The sequence below is a fragment of the Ursus arctos genome, unplaced genomic scaffold (assembly GCF_023065955.2).
Source record: "Ursus arctos isolate Adak ecotype North America unplaced genomic scaffold, UrsArc2.0 scaffold_7, whole genome shotgun sequence".
NCBI classification, from domain to species: domain Eukaryota; kingdom Metazoa; phylum Chordata; class Mammalia; order Carnivora; family Ursidae; genus Ursus; species Ursus arctos.
In genome coordinates this window covers 33,161,910-33,179,198 of record NW_026623089.1, presented here as the reverse complement: position 1 = coordinate 33,179,198, position 17,289 = coordinate 33,161,910, and the positions used below count along the sequence as shown (strand labels likewise).

The 17,289-nt window shown below is 35.5% G+C and overlaps 1 protein-coding gene across 4 annotated transcripts in view; it reads left to right on the top strand.

Moving 5' to 3' along the window:
* EXOC6 (exocyst complex component 6) overlaps window positions 1-17,289 on the top strand; it is a 344,161-nt gene that overhangs the window by 157,527 nt on the left and 169,345 nt on the right. For all 4 annotated transcript variants that reach the window (XM_048218941.2, XM_026481664.4, XM_026481663.4 and 1 more), the window contains 4 exons: window positions 11,262-11,433; window positions 12,690-12,737; window positions 12,827-12,917; window positions 15,565-15,610. In XM_048218941.2, the coding sequence (XP_048074898.1) occupies window positions 11,262-11,433; window positions 12,690-12,737; window positions 12,827-12,917; window positions 15,565-15,610 (357 nt within the window). The remainder of the gene's footprint in view (window positions 1-11,261; window positions 11,434-12,689; window positions 12,738-12,826; window positions 12,918-15,564; window positions 15,611-17,289) is intronic.

Genomic DNA, 17,289 nt, shown 5'->3' with positions numbered 1-17,289 from the left:
TGATCCCAGGGTCCTGGGATAGAGCCCCACATCGGGCTCCCTGCACAGTGGGGAGCCTGCTTCTCCCTCTCCTCCTGGCTTATGTTCTCTTGCTATCTCTCTCTCTCTCTCTCTCTCTCAAATAAATAAATAAATAAATAAAATCTAAAAAAGAAAAAAAAGATTGAGGCATATCTCGTGGGGAAAGGGCATCCTGCAGTGGAAAAAGAAGTTATGGTCAGTACCAAAAAGGACTAGTGCCAAAAGGAAAAAAGAGATAGAAGGAAAAAAAAGAAATTATTTAGGAAAATATTTAAATTTAATTATCAAATTTACATATTTTATGCTGATGTCCAAATAATTTGTATTGTACTTGTAAACCTTTTTTCAGGGATTCAGGAAAGATTTGGCTGGGCATTTGTGACTTGGGGTTTTTCGTACAGTTGCAGTCAGATATTAGTTGCTACTGGGGCTGAAATTATCTGGACTACACAGCCAAGATGACTTACTCACATTGCTGGCAGTTGATATGGCTGTCGTTCTGTAGTGTTCACATATGTGGTCTCTCCAGCACTTTATTTATTTATTTATTTATTTATTTATTTATTTATTTATTTAATTTGTTAGAGAGAGAGAGGGAGAGAGTGCACACGCAGAGGGAGCAGCAGGCAGAGGGAGAAGCAGGCTCCCCACTGAGCCAGTTGCTGAGCCAAGAGCTGGATGCTGACCGATCCCAGGACCCTGGGATCCTGACTTGAGCTGAAGGTAGACACTTAACCAACTGAGCCACCCAGCCGTCCCTCCAGCATTTTAAGGATAGATTTCTTACATGTTGGGTGGCTTTCCCCAGAGTGGGTGTCTAAAGAAATCCTGGGACAAGCTGCATGGTTTTTTCTAGTTTCCGAAGTTGCATGTAATTACTTCTGTCATATTCCATTGGTCAAAGTACTCAGAAGCCTGCCCAGATTCAAAAGAAGTAGGGGATATAGATCCCACCTCTCAATGGAAAGTATGTTGAGGAATTTTGGACCTATGTTGTAAAACTACTTCATTTATTTTCCTACCTTTTTGAAGAATTATGCACAGTACAGATAAATTTTTAATGATATAGGGATCAGTAAACCTCTGTGTTAAAGTTAACTGTGCATATGTCTGTTTTCTGCACCTGATTTTCACTTTCTATTGCATATGGTTGGTACTTAATGAACATTGTTGGAAAGAATACTCCTTTGTCTTTATCCAGGTGTTACTGTTTTGGAGCTATTTCATTTCTTATTTACTCTTGGATTACAGAGTGTCAGGGAAAGTTATGGGAACATTGTTATTCATGTGTGATATATTTGATAAAATGGTTGGGAAAATGTTAGGAGTACTGGGTATGATAATTTTATATTGACTACTTTTTTCTTGCTATTTTATATTGCTAAGTAGAATTACATGTATTTTTTCCAATATCAAGTGATACTTTAAGCAAGCCTTTTGTGCATTTAAGGTAGGGAGATGGTATATTTGCTATTTGTTGCTTAAAAGAAAAAAAAGGGGGGCCCCTCTCCCAAATGATAACTCATTTGCTATCTTTGATTAATATTTTAGCTCTTTGTTTTTCACATGGGTGCTGCTGAAATTTTGGGCACCTTAAATCTAAAGGCTCCTGAAGGGAATTGCACAACCAATTTGTTGAATTTACCAAATTTACTGATGCACAAAAAATGTGTTTTTTAAAAAAAATATTTATTTATTTTAGAGAGAGAGGCGGAGGGATCGAGGGAGAGAGAGCACATGCTAGTGAGGGGAAGGACAGAGGGAAACAGAGAGACTCTCAGGCAGACTCCCTGCTGAGTGTAGAGCGTGATGCTGGGCTCAATCCCATGAGCCTGAGATCATGACCAGAGCTGAAATCAAGATTTGGATGCCCAACTGACTGAGCCACCCAGGTGCCCCCCAAAATCTGTTTTTAAATTTGGGGGGGAGCTCCTGGGTGGCTCAGTCGTTACGCATTTGCCTTCGGCTCAGGGTGTGATCCCAGGGTCCTGGGATCAAGCCCCACATCAGGCTCCCTGCTCTGCTGGGAGCTCCACTGGGAGCCTGCTTCTTCCTCTCCCACTCCCCCTGCTTGTGTTCCCTCTCTTGCTGGCTGTCTCTCTGTCAAATAAATAAAATCTTTAAAAAAATTTTTTTTGAGGGGGGCGCCTGGGTGGCTCAGTCGTTAAGCGTCTGCCTTCGGCTCAGGGCGCGATCCGGTGTTCGGGGATCGAGCCCTGCATTGGGCTCCTCCGCTGGAAGCCTGCTTCTTCCTCTCCCACTCCCCCTGCTTGTGTTCCCTCTCTCACTGGCTGTCTCTCTCTCTGTCAAATAAATAAATAAAATCTTAAAAAAAAAAAAAAACAAACGTTTTGAGTGTTTTAGCAAGCAATTTGTATTGTATAGGATGGTTTTATTAGGTTTTTTTTTTTTTAAAGATTTTATTTATTTATTTGACAGAGAGATAGCCAGCGAGAGAGGGAACACAGCAAGGGGGTGGGAGAGGAAGAAGCAGGCTCCCAGCGCAGGAGCCCGATGTGGGACTCGATCCCGGAATGCCAGGATCACGCCCTGAGCCGAAGGCAGATGCTTAACGACTGCGCTACCCAGGTGCCCCGGTTTTATTAGGTTTTGAAATTTTCTTTCTTTTTTTTTTTTTTTTTTTAAGATTTTATTTATTTATTTGACAGAGAGTGAGACAGCCAGTGAGGGAGGGAACACAAGCAGGGGGAGTGGGAGAGGAAGAAGCAGGCTCGCAGAAGAACATGGAGCCTGATGTGGGGCTCGATCCCAGAACCCTGGGATCACGCCCTGAGCCAAAGGCAGACGCTTAACGACTGAGCCACCCAGGCACCTCACAGATTTTGAAATTTTCTGATTAGTTTTTCTATTATTATTTTTAACATTATCTTCATAGCATCATTTTTAGGAATATTTAATTTGTCAAAAGCTGATAATAGAGTGGTTAATTGTCTTATAAATTTACTTAATATTCAGAAAAAGGTATGTCAGTAAGCAAAATGCAAACGTTAGTAAGCAAAATGTTAGTAGCAAAATGTTAGTAAGCAAAATTTCAGTACTAATTAGATCAGTACCTAGAATCTGAAAAGCATTCAGTATAAATATGAAATTATTAAAGTATCATAAGCAGTCTCACTAATATGAAATACCAAATCTTAATTACTAATAATTAGAAATAGAAAATTAAGATTAGTATTTAGACATTAAGTTTGATATGACATTTGAAACACTGGTGAAAGGATAGTAAAAATGGTTATGGACTGGAAGAATAAAGAGTGTTTGAAAGGATGTAAAAGCAATTTTTTTATTACCGGAAATATAGAATTAAGGCTAATGTATCATTTTAAGAGCTAGCAGAAAATATGGTTAATGTTTGAAAAATTTAAAAACGACATTAAAAATCATCCAGTGGAGATTAGAAGTAGCTGATACTGTTTTACCAGAGATAAAACAGTGCACATTTCTTTTTTTTTTTTTTAAAGATTTTATTTATCAGAGAGAGAGAGAGAGATTGCATGCATGTGCGTGTGTGTACGCACACATGAGCAGGCCGGGAGGGTGGCAGGAAGGGGCAGAGGGAGAAGCAGTCTCCCCACTGAGCAAGGAGTCCAATACAGGACTCAATCCCAGGCACCTCATAGGTGGGATCATGACCCTAGCGAAGGCAGATGCTTAAGCAACTCAGCCACCCAGGTGTTTCAGACATTTCTTTTCTGATAAAAGTTTGTAGAAAGTATTGACACCAACAGTAAATGCGGTGTTAATGCCCAGGGATTCTTGAATAGTATTTTTGCCTTTAGCTTTACAGTATTTTGGAAATCCATTACCTTGCTATTCTTTAAACAGTTTCAAATGTCATATCAAACTTAATGTCTAAATACTAATCTTAATTTTGTATTTCTAATCATTAATAATTAAGATTTGGTATTTCGTAATTTTTCCTTAACAGCAGTTGGTTGACATTTAATAAAATTCACAGGAAAGTCTGCCAATGTTTAGTATTTTAACGGTAATGACTTTAGGTGAGTATCTTCACATTATTCTGTGTAGGCTTGGCTATGCTCTTTTGTAGTTATGCAATAGAATATCTGTTCTATTGGAGAATGAAGGATTCTGAGATCAAGAAAGGCCATTTTTATTCTGTCTAGAAAACTATAGTGCTTCAGTAAATACAGGAAGTTTAGGGAAATTGGATTGGGTATTTGAGATTTTATCAATTTTTTTAAAATGTAAACATTTTACTAGAAGTTAAAAAGTCATTTCTCAGCAAATAAATACAGGTATCCCCTGCTTTTTTAAAGTTTATGTTACATCAGTTCACTTTTACAAAAGACCTACATTAATACCTGTTTCCACTAACTGAAAGAAATCCAAAGAGGATTTTTGCTTTTGTGAAAAAAGAAAGTGAAAATTGCAGTCAGCAGCATGAGCAGCAGGAGTGGCACTGCCAAGCTCCTTCCTGGGGATCTACACTTAGCATCAAACAGCCATAGCTCTGAACTGTGTCTGTGAGCATCTGCGTTTTATCTTTGTTTTGTACATCTGTTAGCGAGATGTATTCTAAGATATATCAGAAAAACCTAAGAGAGGTTTTTTTGGGGGGGTCTGGGAACGCTCAAAAATATTTCTGTATAAATTAGTAATAATTGCTTCTTCAGTCTACACGATTTTGGTTTCATAGGAGCTCTCTACCTTCAGATAGTAGGAGAAACCTGTACATTTTATGCTCTTTACAGTTATTGTTCTGGAATTTTTTTTTTTTTTACAGTGAAAGTATGGTGAAAGAAAAAGATACTGAAAATGGTATAACAATATTATGTGCCTTTTGGCAAAAAATATCCTAATGTGTTTCCATTAATAAAAGAGTCCTTTTTCACATAATATTTCGTGAATGTTATTTGTTTTCCATCAAAAAGATGTTCTCCTTAAAAAAACTGGAATGATTAATAAATCATTTATCTTCTTAATAGAATAGAGTATTTGTCCCAAAACTTGAAGTAGTCTGAGTTCCTCCATTAAGACATTTGATTTGATAACGTTAATTTTTAAAGAAGCAATTTTAACATTTTAATGTTCTTAGTTTTTCTTATATCTCTTTTATTACCACTAGGTGGAGCCCTGTACATACAATTCAAGAAGGCATTTCTGAAAGATGATTTACTTGTTTAAATGCTATAAGTCTGATACATCAGATGGTCAAATAATGTATGATAACTCATATTTCAACATTTTGCTTTGGAGTGGAAGATTAGGTATATTGAAGATAGGAAATGTGTACTAAGCAATGATTTTAAGACACATACATTGTTTTTATGCATTCCTACTTGCTAAAATTAAAATATATAAATTAAAATCTCTTAGTGTAGCATACTCTATCCTTATTTTCTGTTCGCATGAAGTTTTTAAGTCATCCCTTCTTTTAAATTTATTTTACATCTGCCTTTTGGCGTGATTAGCTTTACATTTTGGTAGAAGTAAGGCTTTATTGTGCTAAGCTTTTGGAAGGGAAGACTGAACTCTCTTACATTGAAGTTATTATATGTATAATTGACACTTGAACAATGTGGCGGTTAGGGGTCACTGACCCCCTGTGCAGTTGGAAATCTGCATATAACTTTTGACTCCCAAAGACTTAACTACTAAGAGCCTACTGTTGACCAGAAGCCTTATGATACCATAAATAGTCAATTAACACATATTTTGTATGTTATGTGTATTATATACTGTATTCTTGCAATCAAGTAAGCTACAGAAAAGAAAATGTTATTAAGAAAGTTTTAAGGAAGAGACAGTACTATACTCTATTGAAAAAAAATTGCGTGAAAGTGTACCCATGCAGTTCAAATCGTTGTCCAAGGTTCAACTGTATATGGAGCATTAATTTATAACCTTAGTGGATGTGGGATAGTGGAAAATTTACCAGCTTTCTGGTTTTGCCATATGTCTGTGTGTATTTGTTTATAGGATTTGATTAGGCTTGCCGGTAGACATTATAGCATTCTGAGGAACATTTTAAAAGCAGAAAGATTCATTAAAAATGTATATTGCTTGTACAGCATGTATTTGGTACATTAATAATTAGATGGATAAAACTGTTAACTGACTTAGGGTTCAAAGATTGAATAGTGCTGAATGGTATTTCCTTTCTTGTCCTACAGATCACAATTTCAAAGAATAAAAACTGTCACTCAAAGACAAGAAAAAATAGATTTTTTAGAGCCTTCGGCTGAGGTTAGACAAGTAAAGGGCCCTTAGTTTTCTCTACTTCGTATTTTGCTCCTCTATATTTTGTTGCATTTGTAATTTAATACTGCCTAACAATTAGCTATGCCCCAGTTCTCATCCTTTTTTTCTGTCCGTTGGATGATTTCACCTGATGGGTGCAACAGTGCACATCAGGGATTCCCTATCGAGTCATTCTCAATTGTTGATCTTCAAAGGTGATCTGGTTAGTTGCTATGCCCATAACTTCTCTGCATTCCTTGCTGCTTATCACCATTTCTGATTGGAGAGTTTATGTGACATAACGGTTAAGAGCGCTAGCTTTGGAATCGGGTAGACTTGGGGTTAAATCTTGGCCCTACTACTGTGTGACTTTGGACTTAAAGTCTTCATCTTCCCAAACTACATTTGTACTTTGGGATGCTAATAGAGTCTACCCTGTAAAGCTGTAGTGAATATTAATGAGATAATGCATGCAAAGTACTTAATATAAGTACTTGGTGTGTTACTGTGTTTTTTTTATCTTCACCACATTAAGCCAGAAGCAGCAGATATGACATCTATTTAGTCAGTTCAGTGACTGTGAGGAATTGTTGACAGGGAGTGCACATCTTCTCTGCTTTCCATATCCTCCCTCCACTGTCTTTCCAAGGTATCTCTAATTAAACGTAGGTCCCTTCAGAGGAAAGATGGATAATTCCTACTATGTATATGGTGCAGGAAATACTTGGGAGAGGAATTGCTTTTGCTTTTTTCCCTTTTCCAATGTTCCTATGCATATCCACTCTTTCTCCTTTCCTGTTTGTCTCTATTCTCTCACCTATTTATTGTTGGCTTTATTCGCAAATTTTCGGACTAGTTATTTCTAATATTTTCACCAGAGTGGATAGAGGGTGAAATCAACTACATGTATTCATTCCACTTTGAGTGCTTGTGTCTGGCTCTTAGATTTGTGCTGCATCTATTAAGTTGAGAAAGTCAGAACTAGGAACTTCCTAGGGTCCTTTTCAGGGCCAAATTCTATCTTGTGATGAATTTTGGATTCTGGCACTTGCTTGAGCCTTCAGTACATTTTAAAAAATGCAATTTATTTTTGTGGTTTAGAATGTTTCCTCATCTCCACTTCTTTTATTTCTGTGTACTCTGCTCAGAATGATCTCATTGATATGGATTATGGGTGACACGCAGGTTATATCAGCTTGGGCTGCAGCTTGTATTTATGTCTGTAGCAGCAAGTGGTTATCAGGAGTCAGGAGAGACTAAGACTTTGTAGTAAAAGATGGATCATTCACAGGACTGATTCCTTAATGGTATTTTTATTGGGGCTTACAGTTCTATTTTAACAGCAGAAGGCATGGGATATAAATAGTTCACCCATTTCATGCTTTGGTTTTCTATTAATGGGGGGTGAGTATTGCATATGTTCTGATACTGCTTTTCTCCATACTCATAACCTCAGTAGAAAAAGAGGCATTCACCTGGGATGCTATACTAGATGCACTGGCAGTGTCTTGAATTATTATAAATTAGAAGTAGTTTTGTTTTTAAAAATCTGGAGAATAAATTAGAAAGACACACCAAAAGATGGACTATAACTTTCTAGAATAAAATAGACTTCTGGAAAATAACTATTGTTTTTCTTCTTTTTGTTTATTATTAATATTTTTTAAAGAGATAACAGTATTACTTTTGCACTAACAGAGGCAAACCCTCTTTGGAGGGACATTGTAGTGGGGCAGTCCTGAAATATCTCTTAGATTTTTGCTACAATGCTACAGCTGTAACAGAAAAAAGAGAGTACAATTCTTTGGGTATGTTCTGTTTACTACCTGGTTTTTTAAGAGCCAGATAAATTACAAACTTGTACTAAAATAGGTTAAAAAAATTTAGAAATGTGTGTATATATATTACTTCAATATGTGTTCATAGTTATGGTAACATTCTAGGCAGGATGATGGTGGCTTAGTCCAGGGTGGCACCAGTAGAGGTTGTAAAATGTGGTTGGATTTGCTGGATTATTTTGGTGGGGAGAGCGAGAGGAAGAACTGTCGGGTGATTTCAAGGTTTTTTGCCAGAGCAACTAGAAGAATGGAGTTTACTGAGATGAAGGAAGACTGAGAGGAGCAGGTTTGAGGAAGAAGGTAGGAAATCATTTTGGACATATTTGAAATGCTTATCAGATACCCAGTTGGAGAAATATATGAGTTTGAAGTTCAGGGGAGAGGTTGGGGCTAGAAACATAAATTTGGGAGGTGTCAGTGTTCTTATGGAATATAAAACTCCAAATCTGGATGAGACTGAGAGAGTAGCATAGGTAGAAAAGAGAAGATGTCCAGAATCAGAGCCTAGTTCCAGCTCAGCTCTTAAAGGCCCAAATTTTTAATAATTGCTACCCAATATTGCTATCTCTAGTATTATAATATGTACTCATTAAAAATCTATAACATGGAGGGGCGCCTGGGTGGCACAGCAGTTAAGCGTCTGCCTTCGGCTCAGGGTGTGATCCCCGCGTTATGGGATCGAGCCCCACATCAGGCTCTTCCGCTATGAGCCTGCTTCTTCCTCTCCCACTCCCCTTGCTTGTGTTCCCTCTCTCGCTGGCTGTCTCTATCTCTGTCAAATAAATAAATAAAATCTTTAAAAAAAAAATCTATAACATGGAGGCTACACTCAAGAAGCTTATGATTGATATGAAGAAACAAAATATAGGATGTATATTTGAAAGGTTTAAATTACAGTACAAAATATAATGTATGTACATGTCACAATGAGTGGAAAGGAGTGTAAATTTACCTATTCTGCTTATGAAGAGGTTACTTGGCATGGAAATCATTGACAAAGTTCTATTGGAGGAAATGGGAATTGAACTAAATCTCAAACAATAGGCAGCAGATTGGGGGGGGCACATTTTTGGGAGGTCCCCAAGACTACCCTCAAGTTCAGTAATTTACTAGGAGTACTCATAGAATTTAGAAAGCTGTTATATTCACAGTTGCTGTTTGTTACAGCAAAAGAATACGGATTAAAATTAACATCAGGAAAAGTCATATAAGGCAGGGCCTAGGAGAGTTCAAAGCAGAGTCTTCCAGTAGTCCTTTCCCAGTGGTCATGTAGACAGCACTTCTCTCAGCAATGATGTGTGCCAGTAATCATGGAGCATTGCCAACCACCTAAGCCATTGTGTCCAGGATTTTTCCTGGGGGTTGGTCACATAGACATGGGTGACTGCCGTGAGTTGCTTACCCTTAGTCTGTAGACTCTCTGGAGCTGATACAATGTGGCCGAAGGCCCCCATCCACTCTAAATCACATTGTAAACCACTTTGCTAGCCTTGATTATTTGGCATTGCCCACAGCCCCCAAGTAAAGACAACTATCAGGTAGGACATTCTGAAGGCTTACCTCCCAGGAGCTGGGGGCAAGGGCCAAACCTTTCCTTGGGCAAAGTTAATCCTTTTCTGAATGGTGGTTGGCAGGGAGGTGATGCCCTTTATGTGGAGATAGCATGAGCTGAGATACAGTAGGAATATGTACACCATATTTAGAGAACATTGTGGTGACTGTAGTATGGCCTTGTGTTTGAGAATATGAACTCTGGAGCCAGATTGCCAGGATTCATACTCATCTGTCCCTTGCTAGTGTGGAATTTACAGCAGTTACATAATCTGTAACTTGTAAAGCAAGGGTAATAATAATACTTACTTTATACAAGTTTGTTGTAAGATTAAAAAATTAATATATAAAGCACTTAGAATATGTCCTGACACAGTAAGTACCGTAGAAATCAGGAGTTTGTTCATCATTCTTTAATCATTCACTCAGTGATTCTTTTTTGAACACTAGTATGCTAAAGACTCATGTCCTGAGCCTCAGACCTTTATTTCCTGATATCCAGACAGTTTCCAGATATCTAGAGGGTTTGTGGTTCACTTAATAATAAGTACAAAAAGAAATTATTTTTCATACAAATGATTTCTACTAGTGACAGTACTATCAATCCAGTTTTATTTTAAGGTTATCAGCCCTTGCGGGAGCCTGGGTAACACAGTCAGTTAACCGTCCAACTCTTAGTTTCAGCTCAGGTCATGATCTTGTGGTCCTGAGATTGAGCCTTGCATCAGGCTCTGTGCTCAGCATGGAGACTGCTTGAGATTCTCTCTCTCCCTTTCCCTCCCCCTCTCCCTTTTGTGCTTTCTCCCTCTCTGAAATAAATAAGTCTTTTTTAAAAAAAAAAAAAGATTACGAGCTGTTGCTATGAAGTTAAAACTTGTATTCAGTTGGCAATCAAAGAACTTAATATGTAGAGAATTGTTGATCCATGGTTATATTATTAAGTGGGATTCATTGTGATGCCTCTGCATTTATTCTGTTGCCTCAGCTGTTACTTGAAGATAGCTTGCTATGTAAATTGGCCTGTGGTATCAGTGATGGAAATGATGCCTTTCTAAAGAAAGGATTTATCGTAATATGCTGCTGCTTGAGGGCTCAAACTTGTAGAATTGCACTCCCTTCTGCTGTGCCATCGTTTTTTTGTTTCGTTTTGTTTTTTTGTTTTTTGGGTTTTTTGGATATATCAGTCCTGATGACATTTTTTCCCCTTCCCTTTGGACCATGGTAAGCTTCAGAGTGGTGACTTTGGGAGCAGGGTAATTTAGAGTGAAGAGACCTTTGTGCTGGAGAAGTAATTTGCATGTAAGAGATAGGAAGGTGTTTTTTAGGTGTGTTACAGGCTTGCTTACTTTAAACAATTTAACTTATATTCTGAAATAACTGTAATTTAATGTTGGTACTATATCATACTATGATGAATGGCTTTAATTGTATATTTAAAAGTCATATTCACAGGCTTAAATCTGGATATCAGAATTAAGTAATTCTTGAAATGTATGAATGTCTCCTTAATATACTGATTACAAAGCAAAAAAAAATTATTAGCTATTGCAAAGAATGGGCTTAATAAAGGATAAATTTTGGTGAACTGGGAAGTTAATGTTAGTTTTCTTTTTTGTGTACATTCAGGTCTGTGTATGATGACCAACCAAATGCACACAAGAAGTTCATGGAAAAGTTAGATGCTTGTATCCGTAATCATGACAAGGAAATTGAAAAGATGTGTAATTTTCATCATCAGGGTTTTGTAGATGCTATTACAGAGCTCCTTAAAGTAAGAACTGATGCAGAAAAACTGAAGGTAAGAAATATTTTAAAATTCTCTTTATTTTTAATGCTCTCATTAAATTTGTGAAGTATTAGTTTGTAGTGCCTATGTACAAATCATTATTAAATGTACTATTTTCAAGAAGGGAATTAGTGTGTATATTTGGAAATGCTCTTTATGCTCTATTAACATAGTTGTCATGCTAATGACAGGCGTAATCTCTTTTTTGTAAAGCAAGTAATGCATTGACTTAACAGGATTTCTTTCCATGCAGGGAAATGAACTAAAAAAGTTCATACAAAGGAAGGCCTCATTTGCAGTTTTAGAATTTTAAAAATGGCAATTAGTATCATAGTAAAAAGCTATCCTCTAAAAATTAAAAAAAAAATGAGTGTGTTCTCAAAATTATTTAATATTGAAACTTTTTTTTAGTTTAATAGAGCATAATTTTCTTAAAGAAAATTGGTCTGTATTTTCTGCCACACAGCAAAAAACATTTATTAAATGAGACCTGAATTTGTTCAGTCAGAATAAAAAGTATTTAGTTGTAAGAATTTGCCTATTTATCTTTCTTTACATTTGGAGAATTTAGCAGATAAAATGACCCCGGTTCACTAAAGGTTATGATCAGAAAACTATTACATAAAGGATATTCAGATAACAAGAGACCAAATACAGCATCAATGAGGTCACTGAGCATCTTTGTTCAGAAATTAATGAGATTTTTAATAAACTAGAATGTGCTTCCTTACTATGATGACCTAATGAGTCACTTAATATGTGGGAAAATTTGAGGTTGAGCTTTGTCTGCACCTGCAGCATTAAAATGTTGCTGTGGATTGAAATTTCCGTGTTTGATGTTAATCAACCACCCAGTGTTTGCATTCAGCAAAGTATGAATGTTTAATTACCATAAAATGCAATCACCATTTCATACAGACAATGAATGGCACATAGACCTCATTGAAGTTATCAAAAAGGGGACCAGTGGTCAATTGGGTCAGTGATTTGAATTGTTTGACAGACTTAGAGAAGCAAGTAAAGTTCAAAAATCTAGATTAAATTTGAGAAGTTTGCCACAGAATCTGTTAAAAAGAACTGTCATAAGTAATTGAAGTTAACAAAAGCCCTTTTCAATCAAAAGTTCAAGTTCAAGCTGTAGAGTTAATTTGAATTTGCATTTCTTTGTTCTAAGTTTCTCATGAAGCATGATCTGATTACAAGGGTGAGCAGTTATATCAGGGCAGTTTTATGCATATTTGTCTAACTAAGGTGAATTTATTTTTAAGGTGCAAGTTACTGATACCAACCGAAGATTTCAAGATGCTGGAAAGGAGGTTAGAATATGATACATTTCTTGCATACTCAATATGTGGATGCAATTTAACTGTTTGCTTAAAAATATGAGCATTTCTTCTTTTCTAAGGTGATAGTCCAAACAGAAGATATTATTCGATGTAGAATTCAGCAGAGGAACATTACAACAGTAGTAGAAAAATTGCAGTTATGCCTTCCAGGTGAGTTAAACTTGTCTATAATGTAATGCTTGGCTTGGTAAAATTATAATTTAATGATAGCATATGGTCTTTATTCATTATGGGAATTACAGATTTTTTGGTGATTGCCCCCAAAAGCTCATGGTTATCTTTCTTATCTATTTTAGTCCTTGAATTTTCATGGTTTTCTTATCTTATAAAGTTTTGTTTGATAATCTGTCACATCAGATTCCTAGAACAACCTGTACCTCTCCCATTTCCTTCCTGCCTAGTTTGTCCTTTGTCCCTCACCCCCCTCCCACTGCTTTTTTGTTTTTCCTCAGAATACTTTCCCATGGAGGAGAGTATCTTTTGATTACATTTCCTTGCCTTTTCCTAATTCGCCTAATTTTTTACCTCTGATTTTCCACTATTTTCTGTTTGTCACTTAAGCAAGTTGGTTTGCTTTGCTCACAGTCTCGTTTTGCTGATAAAGTAAAAAAACATTCAGAAGTGCTAGGTTTTTTCCCTTCTTTGGTTTTGCCTTTACTCTTATATTTTGGAAAGACTGACTTTTTAGGTTTCTGAGTTTTTGATCTCTCTGTTATGGCTCAGATATTACTGGGACATCAAATAAATTCTGAAGAAACTCACCAGTATTTTCCTTCCCCTGATGTATCCTGTTCATACAAAAGGAAGACAATGTGTATGTCATCTTTTTCTCATATAGTGAGCTGTATCCATCTTACTATCCCGTTTTTTAAACTTATTTTTTTTTAGGAAGGAACCTGAACCTCCATGTCCAGGGGAATAGAATGAGATGCTTTGTATAATATTTATATAATGTAAATTTAGCTTAGAACACAAATTGTATGTTAAAACTGTCAGCAGATTTTATTAACTAAAAAACATTGTTTTCTGACCTTGTGAGAATAACTTTTCTTTTTTTTTTAGAATCATTGAAATTCTATTCATTTTAATCTCTGGACCATGGATATTTGCACATTAACTTTGAGTAAATAAAATTCTGCTTATTATGTTCAGTTTCAGGGTTGAGAAACCTACTTCCTTATAGTAATGTTTAATAATACCTCTTTGCCACCATTAGATACACTGAAGTAGCCATGAAGACAGTCTTTAAGTTTGATTGCTTTGTCCCTGAATGGTAATAAGCCTAAAAAATTGGGTACTGGTGCAATGAGAAAGAGCTGAATTTGGCTTATGCCCCTGGAGGGCTTTTTGGAATAGAGAAATAAAGGGAAGTAGAGGTAGACTTTTGTTACTGCTACTGTCTTTGCTTTCAAGGCTGGACAGACGATCTGAATTCATGTAAACATTGTGTTCTTAATAGCCACATTGAGAACTGCCTCCTTTCCTCCATCTAGCCTTCTATCTAATTATCCACTCGTAAATACTTTTTTGTGTCAGCATTATGGTAGATATTGGAAATATAAAGTTGAAAATGATATAGTCTAAGCTCTGAAGTATCTTACAATCTAATGTGAATAAAGATAAGTGAGCTTAATTATTGTATAATTGCCTAATGCCTCCTTGGTTTAGGAGGGGTATGAGAGGATATAAGAAGTCATAGGTAAACAATGTATTTTCCTGGTACATTAGTTTTACTTGATTATTTTTGAGGAGAGCATTATTTTTATATGAAAATAAGATAGGAAAGTTACATAAATTGTTGAGATAAAACAGGAGACTTCAAAGAAAGTTTATACTTAAGCAGCAGTTTTAGGCGTTTTCCCAGGTGATGTGTTTAATGTTTTGGTTGGAAAATGTGAGAAATACTGCCTTACAATATAGGCGCTGTGATAGAGATAAACATAAGGATCACAGGGCTAGGGTGGTTCACTATTGCCACCATTGTAGCTTTATGGTTTTCAGACAAGTGAACTAAATATCTTCTGTAACCTTGAGGACCCCTGGGAAGTAGCCAAAATAGAAAATCTGGAAAAAAGTGTCTGTCTCTCTGGTCTGAAAATGTAAGCTGGCTTGATGAGCCAATGATAGTTTACTCACTTTATACCTTGAAATTCTACTAAGGATAAATGGTGATCTGGTAGTTGCATTAAAACATTTTTGGTGGCAGTGTGTTTTCTTGCTGAAGCTTATAACAATTTTATTGAATAATTGCATTTCTGAGTCTGTAATAGAAATGTTAAAACAAAGTTGCTTTGTTATGTTTATGATTTTATTATAATTTAATCTCTAAACTTTTGAGGGTTTTTTTTTGTCAGTTTAGTGTAAAATTTTATGTTTGGTTTATTTTTGGTATATGTATTTTATTTGATATATTGAATTAAAATTAATCAATCTCACTTGCTCAACTTTGTCTCTTGAATAAAGTCCAAACTTCCAGTTACACTACAGGGAAGTGATACTATTAAGTTTCTGAATATGATCATTGTTAGTAGGTTAATGTTTCAATTATAGGTATCAGCATATGAAAGTGTTCCAAATTCCAGATAATGTGTTCACATATATAATGTGATGTTCACCATATGAGGACATTAAAATGTTTTTACTTACTTGATGTATAAAATTTTATTTGAAGATATAAGCCTGAATTAAAATATAGAGAAAATTAATGAATTATAATAGGTTCTTCCCTGCTTTAATTTTTTCATCTGAATTTTTCTCTCATTTTGAAAGCTAAAATAAGTTATATTTTTTAATGCAGTGCTGGAAATGTACAGTAAGCTAAAAGAACAGATGAGTGCAAAAAGGTGAGTTGGTTTCTTTACTGTTTTTAATAAGAATCTTTTACTTTTCTGTTAAAGAAATCATGGATAAAGTTACTATAAATTATAGTGAGTCATGTGAAGTTTTGCTTTCTACCTTTATTCTTTTTCATGCAATTTGCCCATCAGAATCATCTAATAAAGCAATTCTTAGCCATTTATTTGTTGATCCTTGTCCTTTATAAGTAAAATCAAAGATTGATGATATTGTTGAAGGACAAATAGACAACTGAACAGGAATGAAAAAATACTGATTAGCTTCCATGTGAACATTGCATATAATCAGAGGCTAAGTGTTTATAGTGGGAACACACAGTGAAAGCAGTGTGGGTAGTGATATTTTGACAGACTGGGCTACTGTAGATCGTGTTCTGTTTTTTAACACAAATGAACACATGACAAATGAAGAATCATTTGAAGAAGTTTATTGATTATCATTAGTGTAATAATTTTTAAAATGTCTTAAAGATGAACAGTTTTAAAGTAACAGAAAAATCAGAATAAATGAGAATATTCTACATTTGCAATAGAGAAATAATGATTTCCTCTTAGTTTATTAATAATTGCTTAATTATCACAGTACATTATGTACAAATCTATACTCAGATATCTGTGTATGTCCTGCTTTCTAATGCTAAACACTGAATTTTATTGACCTTTACCAATTCATACTAATTAGTAGTTATTTTTTCCTTCTTAATACACGAACCATAAACTATCCTGAAAGTCTTCAATTTGTGTGTATGTGTGTGCATGTGTGTATATATATATGTATATATATATTCATATATATGTATATTGTCTTTTTCTATCAAGGTTGTACATCCTTATATTTTAAAGATCTAGATAATATAGTTCTATATGTTTGTTGAAGAAACACAGGCAGCATTGTCCCTACTTTCCATTCACCATTCCTTCTTGCTAGGGGCAAAAAAACTTTCAAATCTTTTAAGGCATTATTTTGGTATTTACATTTATGTCTTTGAATAACTTTTAATGTTTCTTCACTATTTTTCAGGTTGGAGCATTATATATTTTTCAATAATATGATCTAATATTTATATTAAGATTTCCCCATTTATCCCCCTGATGTCTTATATCTTCATTTCCTCCCTGAAATGTTGGTTGATATGTACTTTTTTGTCCCTTTAATCTAGAACAGTCTTCCTGTTTTTCTTTGTTTTTCATGAGAGTGTCCAGGTCAGTTGTCTTGTCGACCAGGACATTTTGGATTTATTTAATTATTTTCTCATGATTAGAAGAATCAGATGAACTGGTTTGGGTATGAGTATGACATAAGTGATATTGTGTACCACTCACTGTATGAAATCAGGAGGCACATACTGTTAGATTGTCTCTAGGTTATGCTAAATTTGATTATTTGGTTAAGACGATGTCTACAGATCACTTGAAAAAGTATCTTTTTCTCTTTGCAATTACTAAGTAATCTGTGGGGTGATATTTTGAGTCCTATTTCCTTAACAACCTTCCACTCATTGGTTTTAGGATTCTTGCTTTAGATTTTAATATTTTTTTGTTTTTAAGTAATCTCCATACCCAATGTGGGGCTCAATCTCACAACCCCAAGATCAAGAGTCACATGCTCCTCTGACTGAGCCAGCCAGATGCCCCTCTTGCTTTAATCATTTATTATATTGGGGTTA